The sequence below is a fragment of the Pongo pygmaeus genome, chromosome 10 (genome assembly GCF_028885625.2).
Source record: "Pongo pygmaeus isolate AG05252 chromosome 10, NHGRI_mPonPyg2-v2.0_pri, whole genome shotgun sequence".
In the NCBI taxonomy this organism is placed as follows: Eukaryota; Metazoa; Chordata; class Mammalia; order Primates; family Hominidae; genus Pongo; species Pongo pygmaeus.
The window spans coordinates 99,775,256-99,800,899 of record NC_072383.2 but is presented as its reverse complement, the minus strand read 5'-3'; the positions used below and the strand labels follow the sequence as shown (position 1 = coordinate 99,800,899).

General features: G+C 39.7%; 1 protein-coding gene across 2 annotated transcripts in view; it reads right to left on the bottom strand.

Moving 5' to 3' along the window:
• Window positions 1–25,152, bottom strand: part of UTP20 (UTP20 small subunit processome component) — a 107,478-nt gene extending 82,326 nt beyond the window's left edge. Inside the window, exons 1-16 of one of the 2 annotated variants that reach the window (XM_063646624.1) lie at window positions 24,921–25,138; window positions 24,050–24,130; window positions 21,033–21,113; window positions 19,599–19,665; window positions 19,353–19,485; window positions 18,725–18,913; window positions 16,154–16,235; window positions 14,930–15,067; window positions 14,312–14,467; window positions 13,318–13,464; window positions 12,808–12,942; window positions 11,690–11,767; window positions 9,256–9,434; window positions 5,271–5,426; window positions 5,046–5,134; window positions 2,568–2,673 (exon numbers count right to left, since the gene is read on the bottom strand). In XM_063646624.1, the coding sequence (XP_063502694.1) occupies window positions 2,568–2,673; window positions 5,046–5,134; window positions 5,271–5,426; window positions 9,256–9,434; window positions 11,690–11,767; window positions 12,808–12,942; window positions 13,318–13,464; window positions 14,312–14,467; window positions 14,930–15,067; window positions 16,154–16,235; window positions 18,725–18,913; window positions 19,353–19,485; window positions 19,599–19,665; window positions 21,033–21,113; window positions 24,050–24,130; window positions 24,921–24,965 (1,862 nt within the window). In that variant the 5' untranslated portion in view covers window positions 24,966–25,138. Of the gene's footprint in view, window positions 1–2,567; window positions 2,674–5,045; window positions 5,135–5,270; window positions 5,427–9,255; window positions 9,435–11,689; window positions 11,768–12,807; window positions 12,943–13,317; window positions 13,465–14,311; window positions 14,468–14,929; window positions 15,068–16,153; window positions 16,236–18,724; window positions 18,914–19,352; window positions 19,486–19,598; window positions 19,666–21,032; window positions 21,114–24,049; window positions 24,131–24,920 lie in introns of both variants that reach the window. The other variant, XM_054442984.2, reaches the window with a different exon arrangement.
• Window positions 25,153–25,644: the final 492 nt, after the last annotated feature.

Sequence of the window (25,644 nt, the reverse complement as noted above, 5' to 3'; positions counted from 1 at the left end):
TGACATGCATGGAGTTGTGGCGAGACAGTGTGGAGGTGAAGAGAAGCACCATTTGATACAGGGGTGCTCCTAAAAAATGGAGACTGAAGGAAGTGAAAAAGTCAGCTAAAAGGGTATCTGAAAGAAAAGCATTCTAGGCAGAGGGAACTGCAGTGCCAAGTCTGAGGTGTGCTTGTCTGCAGGAACATCGAGGAGACCATCTCAGCTGGAACTAACAAAGAGTGCCTGAAGATGTCAGAACTAGCCAGGGGTTAGCTCATATGGAGCCCCGAGGAACATGATGAGGACGCTGGATTTTATACAGAGTGAGATGGGATACCTCTCGAGCAAGGTTTCTCTACAGTAGCACTACTGACATTTTGGGCCAGAGAACTCTTTGTGGTGGAGGGCAGTGCTGCCCACTGCAGGTGGCTCAGCAGCATCCCGGGCCTCCACCCACTAGATGCCAGTAACAGTGCTCCTTCCCCACGCTGTGACAGCCAGAAAGTCTCCAGGTTGCTCCCAGTTGAGAAGCACTGTATTAGACGGTGATGAGCAAGGGAGTGGCATGATATGTCCTACACTTAGAAGCAGCAGGGCAAGAGCGGAAGAAAGGAGACTCATCAGGAGTTCAGACCAGGGCTTTCTTTTGAAACTTTAGTTCCTCCATCTATACTGATAACAGTACCCACACATCATGGAGTTGTTGTGACACAATCAATGCAATTGTTTATTACTATTATTGCATGCATTGTACAACTTAATCTCTACAAGGTGAGATTTCTATTCCTTCCTTTTTTTCTTCACTACCCCTTTTTGAGAGATAATCAAGTTGAGGTTAACTAAGTCACCCAAGGCTACAGCTAGTAAGTGGTGGATTCCAGACTCAAAACCAGGCAGTCTTGGCTGTGAAACCTAGGTGCTCATCAGTCTACTAGCATAGAAAACAGAACAGAATCCTGCGTCTACTCTGCAAGTTTATGCCCCTGCCCTCAAAACTAGAGCCACTCCTGTTGGACAACTCTGTGTCTCCAAGGCTTAGAGCCACCTGGCTGGGAGGCAAGCTGGCCTTCCCCAGGGGGAACATGGACCCCATTCTGTGCTATGTGTGTCTTTTGTTTCAACTTCTACAGCCACCTTCAATTGTTTATACCAAGGGTGAAAGTATGAGAAGTTTAAACAGAATGATTTTAAAAGGGAGACTATGTAATATGGTAAATGTGGTGATGTCAAAGAACTAATCCTCTCTACAGGAAGTTAATTTAAACCAATGCAATTAACCATGGAGAAATGCCAACTTCACCCAGATTTGGAAAGGCAAAGAGACTCCAGATTATTATAGTATTCCCCTACAGTCTCAACACAGCAGCCGGAGTGATTCTGTTTAGGTCAAAGTCATTCCACTGCCAAAAGTCCTCCCACGGCCTCCCCTTTCATTCAGAGTAAAAGCCAAGGCCCTACGGTGACCTAAGGAGGTCTACTGCTCCACCTCTCTGTCCTCTTCTCCTACCGCCCACTCTCGTGCTCTGCTCAGCCAAGATGACCTCTCCTTGCTGTTCGCACCAGGCATCCACCACTCCCACAGAGTGCTGGCACTCATGTCGCCTCCAGGTCTGGAACCCAGGGAGCAGCCCAGACCACAGGCATCCTCATGGCTTACATCCCTCACTGCTTTCCGCCTTCTGCTCAAGTGTCTCCTCCTCGGTAAGTTCATCTCAATTTAAAACTGCTACCACTCCCCTCACCTCTGGACTCTCCCTATCCCCTGACCCTGCTTTGTTTTTCTTCACAGCACTTAGCACCTCCTAACATGCTATACAGTTTACTTTTTATTCTGTTTAGTGCCTCTTCTGGCTAGGGCATTAGCTACAAGAAGGCAGGGAATTTTGTCTGTTTTATTCACTGTGTTTCACAGTGCCTGGAACAGGGCTTCGCACGTGAAAAAAAGCAAATGATTACCTACTGAACAGTGAATGAATAAATCTTTAAAACACTTGGAAATAAAATGGAGTAGACTTCAGGAAAAAGCAGCAAGGCTTGACCTTTAGAAAAGATATATTGTTGGCTCCCCGCAAATGACTCTGTGCTACCATCAAAATCAAAGGCTGGCTAAACTATACTTAAAAAGCAAACAAAGAAACCAAACCAACAAAAAAAAAGAAACTGGATTGTTTCAGTGTGTAGTAAAAAGACCACAGGGAAGTTTTCTGAAATGCTGACCATCTCAAGTTGAGGCCGAACAAGAGTGGGAAGGAATGTGCATGTTGGAACCACAAAAGAAGTTATAAAAGGTCAACACCATGCCATGTTACAGTTGGGAATGATCAGCATTACAAACCCTTCAAACTTTACAACATTAATCTACACACGCAATAAAACACCCTTTACAAAGATGAATCTGTATTTAAAGACTGTGTCAAATGTACTTATTTTAACTGGAGAATCTAAATCAATATTAAATTTCACTATGTGAATACAACTCAGGTATAAAATAGATCAAAGGGATTTTCTTTGTGTCCAAGATTTCACAACAATAGAGGGTTTTATATTTTATTCATTACTAAGCCAACTGGAAGATGTTTACTTACAATACTAAATTCTTGACACGTTCCACAGGAACCAAATGAAGAAGTTCAGAAGATTCTTCCAAACTTAGTAGAGTATTTACAGCTTGACAAAGAACAAATAAGTTTCCTAAGGGCAGAAAAACAGGAGAAACCACATTACTTATTTCTTTGACATTATAACTATCAAACACCTTATTTATCAAATACTTGCTACTTATAGGAAGTTCTTAAAGTGAATTTATGCCTTCCAAAGAATTGTCTGTCAAACATCCGAATATAACAGAAAGAAACAGAAGAGAGAAGTTTCCAAGTCCTATATTTTACCTTTCTTAAGAAAAATACAGGCTGGGCATGGTGGCTCATACCTGTAATCCCAGCACTTTGGGGGTGCTGAGGTGGGAGGACCACTTGAGGCCAGGAGATCAAGACTAGCCTGGGCCACACAGTGAGACTTCATCTCTATAAAATATTAAAAATTAGCTGGGCATGGTGGTTCACACCTGTAGTCCCAGCTACTCAGGAGGCTGAGATGGGAGGATTGCTTCAGCCTGGGAGGTCAAGGGTGCAGTAAGCCATGATCCTGCCACTGCCCTCCAGCCTGGGTGACAGAGCAAGATAGTCTCAAAATAAATAAATAAATAAATACTCAGAAGTAGAGAATAAAAATGTGTATGTTCCATTAACCAAAAAGTACCAAGTATAATGGTCCCACTCACTGCCGTTATCAAAACTAGGACTTTTGAGGAGTGCAGGCTTGGATTTATCAATAGCTAAGAAATTATCTTGGTATAAAACTTGCTGATTTTATTTTTCAAGTTTATAAGAAGTCATATATTCAATGGCTACTACCCATAACACATTCAAGTAATGATATTATTTATTTATTTATTTATTTATTTTGAGACAGAATCTTGCTCTGTCGCTCAGGCTGGAGTGCAGTGGTGTGATCTCAGCTCACTGCAACCTCCACTTCCCAGGTTCAAGTGATTCTCCTGCCTCAGCCTCCCAAGTAGCTGGGATTACAGGCATGTGCTATCATACTCAGCTAATTTTTATATTTTTAGTAGAGATGGGGTTTCCCCGTGTTGGCCAAGCTGGTCTCAAACTCCTGACCTCAGGTGATCCACTCACTTCGGCCTTGAAAAGTGCTGGGATTACAGGCATGAGCCACCACACCCAGCCTTATTTTTTTAAATAGAGAGCCAGAGGGGGGGTCTCACTATGTTTCCCGGGCTGGTCTTGAACTCCTGGCCTCAAGTGATCCTCCTGCCTCAGCCTCCCAAAGTGCTGGGATTACAGGCCTAAGCCATGATATCCAACATAATTAATGATATTAATTAAACACTCATTTAGTCTCTGGCCCAGAGGTCAGCAAACTATGTCTCTAGCCCAGAGGTCAGCAAACTATATGGTCTGCAAGTCAGATCTGGTAGGCAGCCTGTTTCTATATGGACTGCAAGCTAAAAATGTTTTTTACATTTTGAAGGGGTTGTTTAAAAATATATATATGTGTGTGTGTGGGTGTATATACATATATATGCCACAAAGACTGAATGTGGCCCATAAGACCTAAAACATTTACTGTCTGGTCCTTTACAAAAAGATTTTACCAGTCCCTGCTCTAGGCTCTAGATCAGTGCTGTATAATAGAATTTTCTACAATGGTAAAAATACTTGTCCTAATATGTCGCCACAATCCAGTACAGTAGCCACCAGTCACATATGGCTACAGAGCACTTGACCTGCAGCGAGTCCACTTTATTCTCTAATACGTCTGCTTAGTATCTAACACAGAATGTAGCACATTAATATTTAAGTGAATGAATGACCACTACATACACGTGATTTTTAAAAAATTCTGCATTAGAGTAAAACAAAATATTAAATCATTGCTTTTGAATTGCTGTTTGCAGGCTAGTGGGGGAGACATATAAGTATCTAATAGGAAATGGTGTTTTGGGCAGGGCAGTCTAATTCTGCCTGAAGAGTCATAAAGGCCTTCCTAGAGGTGTTGTGCCTGAGCTGAGTTTTGAAAGATAAGCAAGAGTTCACTGAATGACAAAGACCTAGAAAGGTCTCCATGCAGAGGAAACACATGGGCAAAGGCAGCCATACAGTTGTAAAAGTTGCAAAAGAATGTGTCTTTCTCAGGGTAAGCAAATGGATTTGCTTGGAGCATAAGGTGTATACTAGGAGTCAGATGTACGTGGGAGATGAAAAAGAGGACCTGGTATGGGGCTCAAAAACAAATGGCCTTCTAAGCCATGGCATCCTTTTGATATGTCCCCTTCCTTATGCTCAAGCCACCGTGACCCAGTCACCACATTATGTGGTACAAGTGAGACACACCCCTCATATCCTCATTTCTTCCAGAGTTATCATCCAGGGGGTTATGCCAGAACACAATGTAAGTATTATTCTCTAATAGCTCATGTGTTTACAATTACTTTGAGTGTGCCAGAAAAGAAGAGAAGAGAACAAATGATGATTGTAACTGACCTTTCCCAAAGCTCCCTTTGTCAATACTCATGAAGAGTGCCTCTATGAAGCCGGTGATGAGTGGTATCACCTTCTCTTTCTCAAGAGGTCTGTCCAAGCGGGGAGAAAAAGGGAAAAGTTCAAACTGGCATTCAATGGTTTGTTTCAGAGAACAGCAAGAAATGGCTAACATATTTTAATCAGCATGTTATCTCTTTCAAAATTAAACATAGCTTATTTTCTTACCTAATATGAGGTAACACCACGAGGGCTGCCCAAGATTGTGAAAGGTAAGTAGTATCTTTATTTGGGGGTAACTTAATTATAGATAAAAGATGGTCCAATACTGGAAACTGTTCGTTTCTTCCCTTGGATCTAGTCTTCTTCTGCTTTATATAGGATCTGAAGGATTAAAAACAAATGTTTAAAATAACAGAGAATGTAATCGAACTTGCCCTCTGAAGTCTGAAATAAAATTGGATTCTTACCATTGTGGAGCATTAGAGGGAAGGAATTGGTGGTGGTGGCTGGGCTAAACAAATGTGAGTCATTTACTGAGTTTTCAGTGAGAAACTTTTTCAACTCCACTGGCTCTACTTCCTCTCACTTCTATTTTAATTTGCTTTATAACTTAAACCAAGTTTCTTCTAGTTTTAAGTATGATTTCTCAATTTTGTGCTCCTGGGCATGTTTTTGATTGGCAATTTACTGGAATGAACTGACTTCCTCCATTCTCCCTTTCCTTTTTGACATGAATTTTACTACTTTCCACAAATGTAGAATGATGTTGCAAAGTTACTGTGATGAAGTTGACAAATACCACTAAAATGATTATGATATATAAGTAATTTTCTCCTGCTGCTTTGATCAGATGCACAGTTGCTCAATGACATTTTCCGACATGACATTCTGTTTTGAATATCTGTGACTCTGGTACTATTCTTGTTAGCCTCTTTTTATTTTTGCCAGTGTACTACACCTCGGTCCTATTTGAAATACAAAAATCTAATCAAAAGAAAAATCACAGAAATCATAAGTTAAATGATTTCTTTTACAATTTATCCTCCAACTCCCATTTGGTTAGCTTGTTATGCAATAGAAGTGGAATATCAGGTTTTCACTCTTGTGCCCTTTTTATCATTAAAATTCACCAAAAAACAGTCAGGTAGGGGCAGGAATGAAAAAAAAAAACAAAGAAAAAAAATTCACCAAAAAGCTACATTCTCTTTTGTTTCATACTTACCAGGATGTTTAGTGTTTGGAAATCATGATAGATAATTAATTTAATTTAATTATCAATTCCTTAAAGTCACCACATCTTGATATATATAGTCTTTTTAGTAATAATCACGACTCAACAATCTGCAAAAATCTTACAAAATACTGAGATGCTTTAAAAAACAAAAATGAGTCATTAGTTGCCACGTCATTCCCGTTTTCTAGACCTGCCAATGGCTCCACCAATGAAGTCCATACTCCTTACGTCACCCTGTAAGGCCCTCTATGATTTGACCCTGGCCCACCTCCATCTCCTCTCATCCCACTCTCCTCCTCGCTCTTTACCACAGAGGTTTTCTTTCTGTACTTCAAACATGCTGAGCTTATTCCTGTCCCAGAGTTTCTGCAGTTAACTTTTCCTTCTCTCTGGAGAGTTTCTCACTGAGATCTTTGCAAGGCTGGATCCTTCCCAGCTTAAAATTGGACCAAACGTCCCCTCTCTGGAAAGTGACCCCTCTCCATTCACTCTCCCTCTCAATACTGCTTTGTCTTCTTTTATCACGATCTGATATCATCTCGCTTATTTGCTCACCTGCCTCACCACATTCCTTTCCCCAAAAGAAGGAACTTTTTTCTTATTCCTTGTTGCACCCCAGTATCCAGTGCCTGATACTGTAAGTAGTTGTCAAATGACAATAAGTTTATCTCCTAAAGAGTCTTTTCACATTTATTATCTTTATTTTTTCTCACAGCAAACTGCTGAGATGGGTAGATACAGTGTTACTAGTAATATTCAAACAATGATTTTAAAATCTTCATAGAAGGAATCAAAACAAAGGTGACCATTCACACATACCATATCTCCGTTGGGGGTGGCAGAGGGGTGTTTTTGCAGAGAAAGAAACACAGAAGTGGAAGAACTTGCCATGAGTTAGCACATTGAAATTTATTTATTTAACACGTCACCTTCCTGGGAGGATCTGAGATGGCTGAGATGATGGGGTAAGAAAGTCTGATGCCCAGTCTCAGTCAGTCCCTTAGCTTCACCTCATGGAAGCTAAACAACAAAGCAGCTTCACTCCCCCTGCACAGAACCCAGTTTTGGCATGTGCAAGGAATCTGCCTGTTGGAGATGGGCTTGGGTGTTGACAAATCAAGGGAAAAGTTTCAAAGGAATAATTCTATCGGAGTTACTCACTACCCATTCCTCAGGAATCAGAATTCAATACATTTAAAAACCAACAAGATTCTGTTGGCATATTTTAATAGAGAAGCAATTTGTAAGGTAGACAGAAGATGTAAGTAGGTGTTAAGATGAGTTTGCTAAACACAGTGGCTCAACCTGTAACCCCAACACTTTGAAAGGCCAAGGTAGGAAGATCACTTGAGTCCAGGAGTTTGAGACCAGCCTGGGCAACATAGCGAGACCTCGTCTCTACAAAAATTAAAAAATTAGCTGGGCATGGTGGTGCGAGCCTATGGTTCCAGCTACCTGGAAGGCTCAAGTGAGAGGATAGCTTGGGCCCTGGAGATCGAGGCTGCAGCGAGCCGTGATTGTGCCACTGCACTCCAGCCTCGGCAACAGAGCAAGACCTGGTCTCAAAATAAGAATAATAATAATAATAAATACAACATTTAAAAAAGAAAATAAGTTCCTCCAGAATCTCAAGCTGATCAAACTCAAAAGCTAGCTCTGCTCTGTGACTGTGGGACAGTAACTCCCACCTCCATGGATATTTCAAAGTCGAGTATTCAGCACAAACTCAAGGAATGCCCATCAATTCCACCTCAAAGCAAACCAAAAACACAACGACAGGTCTAACTACTCCAAGAGAAATAAGAAGATTAAGTATAAAAACAAAGGAATGACAAGGCAACTGGTTTCCTAAGCTACAATTTCTAGACGCATACCCACTTAACTATTTGAGAAATGATACAATGAATCTTCTCATGTATGTAAATAAGCTTTGTTTTTAACTTCTAAATAATGTGTCATTTTGAATGAAATTAAGAAAGTAATCCACGACACTTAACAACTGAAACAATACAAAGGTATATAATTTTTTAATTTATTTTTATTTATTTATTTATTTTTGAGATAGAGTCTTGCTCTGTCGCCCAGGCTGGAGTGCAGTGGCGTGATTTCGGCTCACTGCAACCTCCGCCTCCTGGGTTCACGCCATTCTCCTGCCTTAGACTCCCGAGTAGCTGGGACTACAGGTGCCTGCCACCACACCTGGCTAATTTTTTGTATTTTTAATAGAGACAGGGTTTCACCGTGTTAGCCAGGATGGTCTTGATCTCCTGACCTTGTGATCCGCCCGCCTCGGCCTCCCAAAGTGTTGGGATTACAGGCGTGAGCCACTGCGCCTGGCCAGGAGTGTGGTTATTAAAAGGTAGCATGAGGAATCCTCGTGGTGAGGGAACAGTTCCAGATATTCACTCTGGTGGTCGTTATAAATCAACATGTGATAAAACTGCATACGACTATATATCTACATAAGTATACACACTCAGATGAGTGCACATACAACTGATGATATCTGATAAGATTGATGGATTGCACCAATATCAATTCTACAGTTGTGATATCGCAGTATGCTTATGCAAGATGTACTAATGGGGGAATCTGAGTGAAGAGTATATGAAACCTCTCTGTGCTATTTCTTGCAAACGCACGTGAATCTACAATAATTTCAAAATAAATGGTTAAAAAATTAAGTCACCTCTATCTTTCCCTTACCATCCTTCTGATGTAAACAAAGTTAACAGGTTTGTGTATCCTTCCACATGTTTTTCTATGTTCATACACACTTTTTGCTTTACCTTGCAAAATGAGATCCTACTATACGTACTATGTGTGTAGCTCTACAACTTGCTTTTTTCACACAACTTATCATGGACATCTTTCCAGTTACATATATAGATCTTCATTTTTTTACAGTATTCTTGATACATTATATTTAAACGGGTAATCTTATCATCATTACAGGAATAAAAACTCAGAACTCACCCCACCATCTGCGTTGAGAAAACCAGAGGGTACTTTTCAATTGCCATCGAGCCAGCAGTGGGAGGTGCTGCTTTGTTCAGAATGAGCTTGGCCAGAATGGCCAGAGCTTTGTCTTTGACTAGAGCATCATCAATTAAGAAGCAATTCACAATATATGACAGAAAGCTTGGTAGAAAAAGCTAAATTTAAGAAAAAAAAAAATCACACTTATTAACAGATATAATAAAGAGAAGACTGTAACAATTCAAAAAACTAGACCAAAAACAAAGGATCAAGAATCACAATGGCATTAGATCTCTACATAGGAACAATGGAAATTAAAGACTGTGCAGCCATGTCTTAAAAACTCTGAGGAAGGATGACTTAGAATCTAGAATTCTATAGCCTGCCTACTAATAATGCAGTGTGAGGAGAGAATAAAGACATTTTCAGATTTATTAAATCTCAATATTTTATCTCCATGAACCCTCCCCACCCCCAGGAAATTATGAAAAATAAATTCCATCAAAATTAGAGACTAAACTATAACAAGGGAAAAACACGGAACCCAGGAAATGAGAGAAGCAAAAGGAAGTCCCAGTACAACATTTGTGCACTGGGCAGAGAAAGCAATGCATTTAGACTGGACTTGCTCCAGGAGAAACGTCTCCAAGAAAGAAGAAAAAGAAAAATTGAGCTGCTAAATTATCTGACAGTTTTGTCATGTGAAGGACATTTACAAAGCTGCTGGAAGACAGACTCATTGGCCAGCTATTCAAAGAAAACAATTTCCAGTTTTTAAAGAATGAGGCAATTATAAACTCTAAGAAAAATGAGGCCAGGTGTGGTGGCTCATGCCTGTAATCCCAACACTTTGGGAGGCCGAGGCAGGCAGATCACCTGAGGTCAGGAGTTAGAGACCAGCCTGGCCAACATGGTAAAACCCCGTCTCTACTAAAAATACAAAAATTAGCCAGGCGTGGGGGCACACGACTATAATCCCAGCTACTCAGGAACCTGAAGCAGGAGAATCATTTGAATCCAGGGGGTGGAGGTTGCAGTGAGCAGAGATGGCACCACTACACTCCAGCCTGGGTGACAGAGTAAGACTATGTCTCGACACAAAAAAAAAAAAAAAAAAAAAAAAAAAAAAGACGAGAATGTACACAAAAAGGTCATATAATCATAAAATACTCCTTGTTTATATAAGTATGTGGTGAATATGGAGTCAACCAAAATTTCTAATATAATTCTATTGGGAGCATGAGAGGTATAAAGGAACTAAAGTCCATCTGCCATAGGAGGAAGTCTACACATGAGAACTAAAACTAGCAAACCAAGGTAAAGCAGTATATTCAGATGATTTAAAAGTATAAAGTAAATATAAGAAAAAAATAGCTGGCCAAGGCGGGCGGATCACAAGGTCAGGAGATTGAGACCATCCTGGCTATCATGGTGAAACCCCGTCTCCACTAAAAATACAAAAAATTAGCCAGGCGTGGTGGCGGGCACCTGTAGTCCCAGCTACTTGGGAGGCTGAGGCAGGAGAATGGCATGAACCTGGGAGGCGGAGGTTGCAGTGAGCCAAGATCGCGCCACTGCACTCCAGCCTGGGGAACAGAGCAAGACTCCATCTCAAAAAAAAAAAAAAAAAAAGAAAAGAAAGAAAAGAAAAAAAAATAGCTAAAAATCATTAGACCCAATGGCTCCTAATAAGATGGGAACAGAAAACAAATGACTGCCATTTAACCTGGTTTGACTACCTAAACTACATACATATATGTAGTATTTGGATAAAAATAAGATTAAAAAAATAAAAAGACCAAAGGGAACAGGGGAGAAAGGAAAAATGCAGTTGTTAAACAGAGTGAGATGAAGAGTCTTCATGGAGCAGAAAGAAACAGATCTTGGACAGGTACCAAAGTGTTCTTTTTAGGCAAATGAGAATACATAGTATTAAAGGCTAAAAGGAAGAATATTGAGAGGACAGATACAGAGACACGTTTCCATGACGTATACTGTAGGGTTACTAGTTAGGAGGAGGGGCAAGTGTTTGATGAGAGGGAAGAGAAAAAAATAAAATAAATTCAGGATTAGATAAGAACATTTTCTCTCTCACTCAGTTACCTTATTTTGGAGCAATGAAATCAATTTGCAAACTTCCGCCAGTGCAAATTGTTTCACAAACTATTTTCTACGCTTCAAATTCACATAAAAGTTTCTTAAACTGTTTTTTCAATTTTACCACATGGTTCTGTAACTACCTAAAGGATTATTAAAAAAACAGGTAGTCTAGAATCGAATATAATTTCTTTAAAAAACATATTGACTAAAACATGAAGCACTTATCCTGTTCCTCTCAAGAAACAAACAGAAAGAACAGGATTTCAAATCTGATCATTTTTTCTTGACAGATTTGTTTTTAAAAATAGTCTGAACTTAGTATCTTGCTTACCTGCTCAAACTGCTTCATGGCAAACATGACTTCAGAAAAACTGAAAATTAAATGTTTTTCAAATCTGCTCTCAAATATCTGTGACCAAGGTAAAAAATATTAATGTAAGTACACAGAGAGTACTTTCCTCATCCCCCCAGCAAGCAGCTATAGAAGGGAATGGCAGGCACACTTCACTCAGTGCTCTGTCCAGTTGCCCAGCCTTCTCCAAAGGCGCTTCCACAGATGCAAAGGGCTTCTGCTGATTACACAGGGCTCTGCCTAAAGGCTGCTCAACTCTTGCCCAGCTACAGTGAATTATGAAAGGGCAAACAGCACGATCGTATATCTTCCCTTAAAGTGTACTGCTGTGCTCCATTAAGCTAGAAAGAACTTAACCAACCTTTCTATTTTCAATTCCACTTTCAAATTCACTAAAAAGCAAATCTCATCAAATCATATCCCTGCTTGAAATTCTTTCAGGGTCCTCCATTAATGCAGGAAAAAACCCAATCTAACTTTTCAAAGCCAAGCCAGAGCTTTGCTGATATCATGTTATATCATGTGTCCATGTGCCCAGACTGCAAACATTTATGAAACACATGTCTTTCCTGTTCCCTCTCTTAGTATTTTTAACCCCGCTTCTGACTGGCAGACTGCTTTTCAACCTTAAAGGACTATCACAAATACAAGTCCTTTGAAAAGCTTTCTCTGTTCCTCAACCCCAGGTAGAATTAATAGTTATAATTCAATATATCTCCAATAGACAAATTCGCTAGACTATAACTACTTGGTTCCAGGCTCCATTTCTCCAACAACTATCAAAACCTGCAGGCATCACTGTTCACCCTGGAACACCCAGCTCATACCCAGCACACAGTAAGCTCTACATATTTGCAGAATATATATAGATTTAGCTTTTGCCACACTTTATTTTGCTTATTTGCTATATAAATTTAGCATTTATCACACTTTATTTTGCTTATTTACATTACTGCATGCAATTCCCATTTCCTTAACAAGATTATAAATTCCTTGAGGGCAGAGCCTTTGCCACACTTTACTTGTATTCCTCAGAAGGTTACTCAATGCTAAACATATTGTTAACTGCTCAATTAATATTTGTTGAAGTAAATTACTTTTTCTATGGTTTCTTTGATGAGGGTCTCCGGCAAGGAAACATTTTCACCCAGGATCAAAGCAGAAATTACATCCAAGAGGGTCTCCCAACAAGATGTGGAGAGACTGGCTACTTGCAGTGTTTGAGATAACACCTGCAAAAAGAAAAAACAATGCATACTCAGCAATCAGCTTTTAAAAAACAGACTCTCGAGCATATTTTTTTTTTTTTTTTGAGACAGAGCCTCGCTCTGTTGCCCAGGCTGCAGTGCAGTGGCGCGATCTCGGCTCACTGCAAGCTCCGCCTCCCGGGTTCACGCCATTCTCCTGCCTCAGCCTCCTGAGTAGCTGGGACTACAGGCGCCCACCACCACGCCCGGCTAATTTTTTGTATTTTTAGTAGAGATGGGGTTTCACCGTGTTAGCCAGGATGGTCTCGATCTCCTGACCTCGTGATCCGCCCGCCTCAGCCTCCCAAAGTGCTGGGATTACAGGCATGAGCCACCGAGCATATTAAGTTGGGAACTCACCTTACAGACATCAGCAGGCGTGGTTATCTTTGTCCCACTTCCATGTTTTGCAAGTATAAGGTATGTTTCCAACAACCTTTTAATCTGTTCAGAACTTTCACAACAGTTAGTTTTTGTTACTTTTGTATGTAGATCCAAGAGCGATTCCTGCAAACAAAGAATTTAACACAGAGAATAACTATAAAGTATCAAACTCAACTGTTAATCCAACAATAAAAACTGTGGGACAGTTCAACTTTTCCCATTCTTTTGCTTTGGAAGAAAAAGATACATTTACCAGGAGTCACTAATGATAACAGCTAACATTGGCTGAGTGCATTGTTCTAAGTCTTTTTTTTTTTTTGAGACAGAGTTTCACTCTTATTGCCCAGGCTGGAGTGCAAGGGCGCAATCTCGGCTTACCGCAACCTCTGCCTCCCAGGTTCAAGCGATTCTCCTGTCTCAGCCTCCCAAGTAGCTGGGATTACAGGCATGCGCCATTTTGTATTTTTAGTAGAGACAGAGTTTCTCCATGTTGTTCAGGCTGGTCTCGAACTCCCAACCTCAGGTGATCCACCCACCTTGGCCTCCCAAAGTGCTGGGATTACAGGCGTGAGCCACTGTGCCCGGCCCATTCTAAGTTTTTTACAAGTATTCACTCATCATCCTCACAGCAACCCCAAGGGAGAGAATATTACTACCCCCATTTATTATCTGAAGAGACTGGGGAATCGAGATTTCAAATAATCTTCCCAGGTTACACTAGCAGTAAGTGGAAGGGTCAAGACTCAAATAGGCAGTCTGGCTCCAGAGCCTTCTACTGCATCTCAAGATAACATATCAAATAAAAAATAGCACAGGGGGCAGAGGGAAGGAAAATTTTAATATGTGTCTAGAAGTAAAAATAAAACAATTATAAAATATAACTTCTAGGAGTTCTTTGCAAAACTGAGAGCAGAAACAGTAAATTCTTAGACTCCTTATGAAAAACCCATCCTTAAAGATTAGAACTCACTTGCAAACATTCAAAAAATGTACCAAAATGTTCCTTGGAGATGTAGGATACAGTGGATTTGACCATGTTTTTGAGTGTTTCTCCAATTAACATCCATGGTAGTTGAGTTTCTGTTTCAGTGACTGGTCCTAGCTTTCGCAAAATTAGCTTCACTGCCTGTGGGAATACAAGTCATTAACATTAATATATAAACTCTTATTTTCAAGTACTGCTCTGGGAGTCACCACTCTGATTACATTAGCTACCTTAAAAATCAGGTGTGGAATAGTCAAGGATATGGTAATTTTGATGGTAAATAATGTGTCCCAAAAGGAACTTCTAAAATAGGATGGGAATTTTGTCATTACAACTGTTCCCTCCCGACCTGCCCTTGCCCATTAATCAATTTATCTTACCCCCTAGCATTCAAAATAAAGAAGACATCAATGACTCTGTAAGTAACATCTCACTGTCCAAGGCCTACATTGGGTAAGCATCGTTTCTGAACACCCAACACTCCCCATTTAGTGCTTTCTATCTACTCTAGGCTGTCTTCCCTCCACATCATTTGCCTCATTCTTTTCTACTTTCTGTTTCATCCATCCACATAGACTCTAAGCACCCCTCCCCGTTGTGTACCTGGCCTGTACAGGAGTGAAACATATTTCTAACTCCTTTGCACATTTCAAAGAGCAACTGTCCAACACCTTCAACTTTTTCTGGATGTTTATCAAGATCAAGAAACATTAAATTGAAAAGTGCATTTTTATCAGAGACCTAAAATATAAAGTAGAAATGGAAAATTATATTCACAAACATAAACATATCCAAATGAAGAACTCTCATTTGCTATTCTACATATTCTTATTTAAATATACTTAGGAAAAAATTGTGAAAGGAACAGACATTTGTAATGATTTCAAACTACTCTAATAGTGTGTTCTCACTTGGAATGTCACACAAAAAAGTGAATTCATTGGTATTACGGGAAGATATGTACTACAAAAAAAACTACAGAAGTCAACATTCTATCTTTTAAAGTAAATACATTTGTATTTTGTATTGTATACAGTAAAATATTTGTATTTTATGAAATAAAAAATTTAATATTAATGTTTTTGTTACAAAAACCCTCTAACATTTACTACGAATATTTTATACAAACACAAATGACACCATGCTACCAGTTACTTCCAGGAAACTATTAGAAAAGTTCTTATTAATGTCACAGTTCATGTATTTACTGACTTGAATTAGAGAGCATTTTTTATATATACACACTGAAAGCTATCACAAACCTAAATAACAATACAAGTGACCCAAATTAGATCACATCAATTTGTGAGCAACAAATAAGTCTTACTGTGAGATAAATTCAAAATAGTAACAGATTTCTGTTAAGTATATATATAGATACATAGAAAAAATTAGCCCATAATAACCACATTTTTAAAAGATATCTACTTCTATTCATCAGATTATTATTATTATTATTATTACTAGTGTGTGTGTGTATGTGTGTGTGTGTGATATGGAGTCTTGCTCTGTCGCCCAGGCTGGAGTGCAGTGGTGTGATCTCAGCTCACTGCAACTTCCACCTCCTGGACTCAAGCAATTCTCATGTCTCAGCCTCCTGAGTAGCTGAGAATACAGGTGCACGCCACCACGCCCAGCTAACTTTTGCATTTTTAGTACAGATGGGGTTTTGCCATGTTGGTCAGGCTGGTCTCCAACTCCTGACCTCAGGTGATCCACCTGCCTCGGTCTCCCAAAGTGTTGGGATTACAGGCATGAGCCACCACGCCTGGCCTATTCATCAGATTCTTGATGATTAGCAACAAACAGATAAAATACCAGACTAACCTTTCTCATCAAAAAAGTAAAACTTTCGGCAGCAAAATTTCTTATATGTAGTTTTTTATGAGCCAGGAGTGTGCTGTACATGCTATACATGAAAAAAATAAGATATATTTCATTAATCATATAATTTTAATAAATACATACTACATGTCAACAATATGGGCAACAACATGCTAGGTATGCGAGGAATACACAGCAGGTATCAAACAAATTTAAAATCTCATTAATTTATGGAGACACCCACATGTTGAAAGGAAGACTTGACCACAGACATGAAGAGTCCTAGGACTGGTGGTACTGGTTTTACAAACAAGACTCCAGGAAAAGTTGAAATTTGTAATGAGCTCTGAATGAAAGAAGAATTAGGTGGGGACTGCAGTCCATATTATTGGTATAAAAGCAAGAGCAAAGATGAGGCAGGTGGAAATGATCATGGTCATGACAAGGAGGCTGGTCCATCTAAAAGAGGAAAGATGATACAGTAGAGGAGGGCAGCTATGGATAAAGTTGGTCAGGCAGACATGTCTAGCCTGTCTGTATAAGCATTTACTCTGTGTTACTCCATTTAATCAGCATTTATAAGCATTTACTCTGTGTTACTCCATTTAATCAGCACAATAACTCTATGGGATGGGTACTATTATAATCCCCCCATTCTACAGATAATGAAAATGAGGCAGAAAGCATAAGCAACTTGCTCAAGGTCAAGCAGCCATGCATCTATAACTAAATAATTACTTATATATAATCACATTGTTCAATTTGGTCTCCCTAATGATAGAAGGGTATGGAATATATCTCTCCAATTTTCTCATAACCCCAGTACCTAATAGTTTCTTGCTGACAGCAGGTACTAATAAATGTTGGCTGAATGAGAAATGACTATTTCCAGAAAGACTAATTTGGCAGCAATATACAAGATAAAATAAAGGAGGAAAGAAGAGTCTGGTAATTCAATCAGAAAACTGCTCAAGTCATACAAGCTTGGGCTAACAGGCATGAAAGAGACTGGAAGGAGAGGGAAATGGCAAGGGATGAACCCAGTAGACATTTCAGGAGTCCCCGCAATGAAGCCGAAGACCTTACAGCGGTCCACAGGGCCCTGGATGATCTGGCCCCTGACTACTGCTTCTCTGACATCGCTTAGCTACTCTCACCCTTCTACAGGCTGCTCGGCCACCCACGACTTCTTGCTGGGCATGTGCCCAAGATGTTCTCCCCCTGCTAAAATGTAAACTTTGTGAGAAGAGGGATTTTTATCTGTTTTATCTGTGACTGTATCTCAAGTGCCTGACATACAGACAGTGTCCAATAAATATTCACTGAGCAAATGCGTGAATGACAGAATCAAGAGGATTTGGACACCTCTGAAGACAACTGGGTTAGTGATGCCTCTGATATGCCAAAACTCAGAGACAGGAAGAATGTTAGTATTAATGACAGAAAATGGGCAACCAAACAGGGCCTGGCATACGGCAGACACTCAATACCTATTTACTGAACACTTGAATGAATGTACAGATAAGAGGAGTTGATTTAACAGTAACGTGTTGAGTTCAGTTTCAGTAATACAAGTGAAAATAGCCAGGCTACTGAAGTTGTCATACCGAAAGCAAATAAATTTAGAACTGATGAGCCTGACTTAGGAGACATAAAAGTGGCAGCTTTTATGACAGCTTAAGTCATAAAACTAAATCAATTATTCCCCAAAGACCTTGTTGGTTGTTTAATGAAATAATATTGGTTTCTAACATATTTGACCAAAAGCTTCATAGGGAACTAGTGAAAGCTGGAAAAAGATTTCTTTCTCTTTCTTCATTCAAAGTTCCTAAAAGAGAAGTGCGTGGGCTGAGTGAAAGGGGTGGCATAAAACAAAGTCTATTGTCCCATACCATGCACACACCATTTATTGGGGGGTAAGGGGCTGATGACTGATATTAAACATTCCCATGGCAATTATAGAACATGAAAACAACCAGAAGACCAAGTGGAAAATCCCACCAAACCCCAGACTTAAACAGATAATAAGACAATCTTTGCTTACTTTAAACAAAAGGCTACTACAAAATTCATTCTCTTTCCCTGTCCACATTTACTCACAAATACTGAGTGTCTCTTTCAGCTTAGTAAGTGTTAGTGGCTGGGGAAATGTCAATGTTTAAAACAGGGTTCTTAACCTGTCTTAAACCTCCCTTATACCAGGTGTAGAGAGGACAGCAATACATTATAATCAAACAATTCTGGTAAAAGTTGTGTGACACAGGTGGTTAAAAAATGCCAAGAGGATAGAGAGTATAAAATGTTATTAATACTTCTGGCAAAGGTGCCTGTTTGTGGAGGCTGTAGGGACCAAGTCAGGCCTTCATGGGTGGGTAAACTTTCAGTAGCTGGAGAGGAGAGATGGTCATGGCAACTCAGACTGGCAGACTAGATTGTGGACCACTTTGGCTGGAGAATCAGCTTTGTACATGGAAACAATTAGGACTGAGCTGGCAAAGTGGTTTGGAGTCAGAAAGAAGCCAGGGAAAAAGAAGCAGACAATTAAAAAACATACTAGAGAGAGAAATGGGTTACCTGTATATACTGGACATGTCCTTCACCATCAGTCTCCACAGGTACTTATAAAGATATGATAACGAGGTGAAAGCCCATTCTAACAACTCTGTGTCCTGAGTCTCCAGGATCGAGGTGATAGTCAAAAAAAATTCTGGAAAGTGTGGGTAGAAATCCATCTGCAGATCTCGTGCCAACTGTACAACCAAACTGGATTAAAAAAAGAAGCAACTGATTATGTGGATTTTTTTTAAAGGCTACAAATCTACTTAACGATAGTAGGTGGCCTATGATCATAGGATTAATTAAATAAAAATACTTCTAAATCAAGTCTGAAAATGTATAAAATTCTTTAAATCTTAAGACCTCAGCAAAGAAATCAGGCAAGAAGTTACATTCCATCACAATTTGTAGCCAACTGTTCCTATAGTGTCAAAGAAAAATGGGATTATCTTAGTATATAACAAATGCAAAATTATACCCCAAGATTCTACTTTATGGTAATGCACCCATTCCTAACAGGAAAGGAAAATCCTTCTTGTTTCTAAATTATGAGCACCTGATCTGAGGCATATGTAGCTTTGAAACACAATCTTTCTTAAAACTCAGACAAATATAGTTATGAGCTTTCTCTCAAGATGCTACTTACTCCAAAAGGGGTTGATAGGCAAAACTGTTCTTAACTTGCAGGTGAGTCTTCAAACTCTGAACTATCTCGTTTTGATGATAGACCAACTGATTGAATGATTGGCATTTGTCGATAACTTCTTTGTAAAATTTCCCTGAGTGGGGGGAAAAAAAAATATGTTCTTTTCTATCACACCACTATTCAGCTGTATGGAACATATAAAGTGCAAACTATGGGTGAATAAAATAGAAACAAAATAGAAAATACCAAAGTGTTCTGTGAGGTTTAATTCTCTCCATTTCAGCAGACCCTCAAAAAAGTAGGTTTCAACCTCCTGTCAAGATTAAAGCAGTCCATTAATCAAATAACTCTAAGAAGGCAATGATCAAGGTAAATAGAATAATGATATATTAATATCTTAAGACAATGATACTGAAGAGTTTAAGAACTCCTTTTAGTTTTTTAAAACAGGCCATTAAGTAACACACTTTAAAAAGCAATCAGAAGTTATCAATAGACCATTTATAAAATATTGTGTTGTTGATTTGGTTGCAGCAATAATTTTCTGGAGCCTATATATATTGTCCACTAAAGGAAAATTATTTTCTGTGTTTTTTTATAACTTCAGGCAAAGAATAAGGTGTTGGTTCTTTACAGTTCCTTCAATCTGCTTTTAGAAATATGAATTACTACAACCTTATAAAGAAGTAATATGGCATTCCTACTAAAATTCAAAATAGTTATGCTCTTTGACCCAGGTAGTTCTTATAAAGTTTGCAAGCCTATAAGTAAAAGATGTTTATTCAGCTTAACTACAGTGTGGGGAAACATTAAACAGGCTAAAATATCCGACAATAAGAAAATGGATGGAATATCCTGTGGTCTATATATACTAAGGCATATTATGTGGCTACTGAAAAGAGTTATATCTCTATTGAACTAGAACTACACGGATGATATGCCCCCAAAATGATAAAAGCAAGTTATGCAGTGAGAGGGTATGGTAGGATTCAATTTTCCTTAAAAAACAAAAACAAAAAACCCTCTATAAATGTTTGTACATACAAACATGAGAGGACAGTATGGAAGAATACAACTATACTGAACTGTCAGTGTTGGCTTCCTTGGGAATTAGGGGCGGGAGGAGTGAGATAATGGGCTTTTCATAAGTTTACCACTATGTTACTTAACTTGTTAACATGGTATCAATTACTTTGTACTTTGAAAGGTAAAGCCAATAAATTATCATACATGTATGTATGTATATGTGTGTATAGATGTATAAGTAAATGCATACCCCCCCAAAACAATCATTCTACCAAAAAGATAGAACACGCATTCGTATGTTCATCTCTGCACTATCCACAATAGCAAAGACACTGAATTGACCCAGGTATCCAACAATAGTAGGTTGGATAAAGAAAATATAGTACATATACACCATGGAATACTATATGCCTTAAAAAAGAATGAAATCATGTCCTTTGCAGCAATATGGATACAGCTGGAGTCCATAATACTAAGCAAATTAACACAGGAACAGAAAACCAAATACTGCATGTTCTCACTTAGAAGTGGGAGCTAAATATTGAGTACACCTAGACATAAATATAAGAACAATGGACACTGTGGATTACTAGAGGGTGGCGGAAGTGGGGATGGGTTAAAAAAAAACTACTTGTTGGGTACTATGCTCACTACCTGGGTGACAGGATCCATACTCCAAACCTCAGCATCACACAATATTCTCATGTAACCAACCTGCACAGGTACCCCCTGTATCTAAAATCAAAGTTGAAATAAAAATAAAAATAAATACAAATACGTATTTATAGAGAGAGAGAAAAAAAGAGAGAATAAACACATAAGCACACATGCAAACAGCATGCCAAATCTACAATCTCAAAAAAAAAAAAAAAATCCTTAAACTGTTCTTTGGAAATCTTTAAAATCAATAGTTAGGCAGAATAGATACTATGTAACCACAAAAATTAAAAACTAAAAATTAAAAAAAATGGCAGAAAAGAAAGAATCCCATTAAATTTTGTTTTAGGCTGGGGACAATGGCTAATGCCTATAATCCCAACACTGGGAGGCTGAGGCAGGAAAAGCATTCGAGCCCTGGAGTTTGAGACTAGCCTAGGCAACAACACGAGATCCTATCTCTATTTTTCAAAAGTAAAAATATTAAAAAATTTTTTGTTGTTGTTTTCATGTCCTTTAAGGCATTTTCATGTCCTTTAAGGCAGAAGGAAAATACGCCACACAGTTTAAAATTTAAATGCAGAACGCATTTCTAGACCAGCACAGACCTGGCACATGCCAGCTATGTGTGAGAGACCATGTCGCGTCCTTTTGCAAGGTAACTCTGGAGCTTCTTTCACCATGAGACGGAGTCTATTTCCTCACCCTTTGAATCTGGCCTGGCTCCTGACTTGCTTTGACTAATAACATGCAATGAAAGTGACTCTGATGACCAAAGCAAAACTTTATGAGGCCTTGACAGCTTCTGCCTTCACTCTATTGAAAAGATTCTGCCACCATGAAAAGAAGCCTAGTCTAGTTTATCGGAGAATAAGAGGCCATGAAAAGAACCAAGATCAACAAGCCACAGCCAACTGCCAGACACGTGACAGAGGCCATTCTGGACCATCCAGTCCAGGATTCTAATTTCAGGCTGTCTTCTCTGCCTCCTTAACACTACCTCTTGATACTTTCAACCTCTCCTGTGGCTTAAACTATTAATCATATTCTAAATGCCAAATCTGTAATTTCACCTCTGAAGTCACCTATACTCCAGATCCATATATACAAACATCTTTTGGACACTATCATTTGGATGGCCTCAGGTATTTCAAACTCAAGCCCCAAATGGAATTAATTATCTTATCTTTACAACCTTGTGCTCCTTTACCTATAAATATATCTTGATGAGTAACATCCTCAACCATTCAGCCTTAACCTCATTATCTTCCTTGCTGCAAACCCAGTAGGTCACAAGTACTATCCATTCATTCTACTTCCTCAACATCTCTGGAATCTTTCTCTTCTCTCTATCTTGATTACTGCTACCATAATCATTTCTTACTTAGAAGACAGTCAAATCCTCACAACTGGACAACTGAGATTGGATCTCCAAGTCAAAGGCATGTTACACAGGACCTTAAAAGGCTAGCAGAGGAATCATGACATGATGCAGAACTGCAGTCCTGCTCTTTTCTCCACACTAAAGCCAGAGAGATTGAAAATTTAAACCTGATCATGTCATTCATGCCCCTGCTTACAGTCCTAGAACTCTAAGTCCCTACAGCTTCAGGATAAAACCCCAACTTAGCTTCACATATGAAGCCCTTTATGATCCTTGCCTACCTCTCCAGCTTTATCTCACCAGCTGCCCCCTTGTCCCATCCCAGTCACCATGAATACAAAAAAAACACCCTATACACACCTATAACCACATTGGACTGCTTTGCAGTTTCTTGAATGTGACATGCATTCTCTAGCTCCTGTTCCTTTATATAGACTTCTCCCTCAGCCTGGAACAGCCTTTCCTGTCCTCTTTACCATGCTAAAACCTATATAAACAAAATTCAGGTGTCGCCTCATCTAGATCACCTTTTTTTGACACCCCTAAAGAATGTAGGTTAGGTTCCCTTTACTATGAATTTTCAAACCACAATGTCCTCACCTAGATGACATCATTTAACACATTGAATTTACACGGTGGAGATAATGCATTCAAAGACACAGTGAGTGGAGTCTGATTATAGTAAAGAAGAATATTAAGAACTGAGATTGGATCTCCAAGGTATAGGCATGTTACATAGGACCTTAAAAGGCTAGGAGGAATAACGACATGATGCAGAAAAAGACTTCTGCATAAAGGGATGACAAGGCCGGGCGTGGTGGCTCACACCTGTAATCCCAGCACTTTCGGAGGCCAAGGTGAGCAGATCACGAGGTCAGGAGATTGAGACCATCCTGGTCAACATGGTGAAACCCCGTCTCTACTAAAAATGCAAAAATTAGCTGGGTGTGGTGGCACGCACCTGTAATCCCAACTACTTGGGAGGCTGAGGCAGGAGAATCGCTTAAACCTGAGAGGCGGAGATTGCAGTGAGCCAAGATCACGCCACTGCACTCCAACCTGGAGACAGAGCGAGACTCCGTCTCAAAATAAATAAATAAATAAATAAATAAATAAATAAATAAAAATAAAATAAAGGGATGACAGAGTCAGAGTATGGTTAGAACTGGAAAATATTATGTAGTCTAGCCCCTTTATTTTTATAAAGGAGAAAATTAAGCCCCGGGAAAACGGCTTCCTCAAAATCACTTTAAAGTTATAGCTTCAGGAATATGGATCTGCAGCAGTGCTTGGAATGCATAAGGGAAAGGGAGAGGCTAGAATCACAAAAGCCAGCTGAAAGTCAAGTCAATTGTCTAACAGAGCTTCACCCAATGGAACTTCCTGCAAAGATGAAAATGTTCCAATTCTGTATTTATTTAATATGTTAGCAACTAGCCACATTTGAGCACTCAAATTTTTAATTTACTTTAAATCCAATTTGTCATATGTGGCTACTGTATGAAACAGCATAGGTCTAAAGCATTTCATGTCCAAAAAGGAATACCTTGAAAAACAATTCACTTCTACTAACAGAAGAAACTAAAACACCATGAACACTTGAAGATTGGCTAGTATCACATTCTCTTACCTCCTCATAGCTTGCAGTTCTATCAATCCGGTGAATAATATCAATATTCACATTCCCCAGTCGTTCAGCAAATGTAAGAAACTGGAAGGGAAAGTATATTTAAGATACATAATTATTTAATATTTATCAGATCTTTAACATCTATTTGAATGCTGCATGTAGGCATCTCTAATCACAAAGGATAAGTGGAAAAATAAACTGAAAAACACAGGGCCGTAAACAAATGTACTGCATCACTGTTCAAAGATAATGAATACATCTATATGTTTGCATAATTTCTCTCAGCTATGTCATTTCAAATAAAATTTCCATTGCTAGACTGGTGAGCCTAGGTGGATGCTGACAATTAGTCTCGCTAGATCTGTTAGGTTTCATACCCTCCCATAAGCATGGGGACCTAGCAAAGTCGCTGCAATAAAAGTGTTTTTAAACATATACAGACCTATGATTGTATCCTAACGAAGACCTGGAAACAATCTATCAAGGGGCAAACAGAGAAAGCGCTGTATATTTGCCCTTAGCTGGGAATCACTCACCGTCAGCCGGCTCGCCCAATTCGGTCTTTAAAGATAAAAGAGCAGGGGAGAATCGGTCCTAAGCAATCTCCCGGAATAGTGAATTTAATTCTGGACTACAAGAAATTCCCAGGACTGGCCAGACCCCATAAAACATGGGTGAAACTTGCTGTCCAGACTTCTTTCCTCCCCCAACCCATGTTTACTACATCCAGTGTCTCCCTCTTTCGCCGGAGCCTCCAGGCAAGTGACACACTCGGCCTAGAAGTCTGAGGCCCCTGGAGTCTCGCTCAGAGCCTATCTCACGACTGAGGCAGCGGAGACTCGCGACTCCCTGCCCAAGCTCCCGCGCTCACCCGGTAGGTGTTCTCGGTCTTGTGGGAAACGGGCTTTGTCTTCATGGCTGCAGAGGAGGAGTGGCCCGCGACGGCCTCGGGAGGGTCGAAGGGATGCAACCGACAGTAAGGAGGGGAAAGCGGCTCACAGGCGGTACTCTCCGATTCCCAGATGCCCAGACTTTCTCACGTGCGGCTTGAGCCCCTGGGCGCCACCATGTTGAAGACAAGGAGGAGCCTGAGTGGGTCACGTGGACGGAAAAAAAGAATGGCGCAGGCGCACCCTTTGGCGGGGGCCTGCAGGAGGCGGGGCTGCGCACATAAGGGCGGGCGTTTGGGTGAGGTGTTCTTTTCACCCCCTTCGGTAAAGGTTTAGAAGACCAATGTATTTTCATTATAAAATAAAATATACCTGTCATCATTATCAACTAACATTACTGCCCCTCACTATGTACCCTGCACCGTGCAAAGATCCTTTCATCCATAATTTCACAGTAAAACTTATTAGGGATGTTAATACAAAGGAGGTACTGAGTCTATCTATATGTCTATATATAGATATATACTTTTTTTTTTTTTTTTTTGAGACGGAGTCTCACTCTGTCTCCCAGGCTGGAGTGCAGTGGCGCGATCTCGGCTCACTGCAATCTCCGCCTCCCGGGTTCAAGCAGTTCTGCCTCAGCGTCCAAAGTAGCTGGGACTACAGACACCCGCCGCCACGCCCGGCTAATTTTTTTGTGTTTTA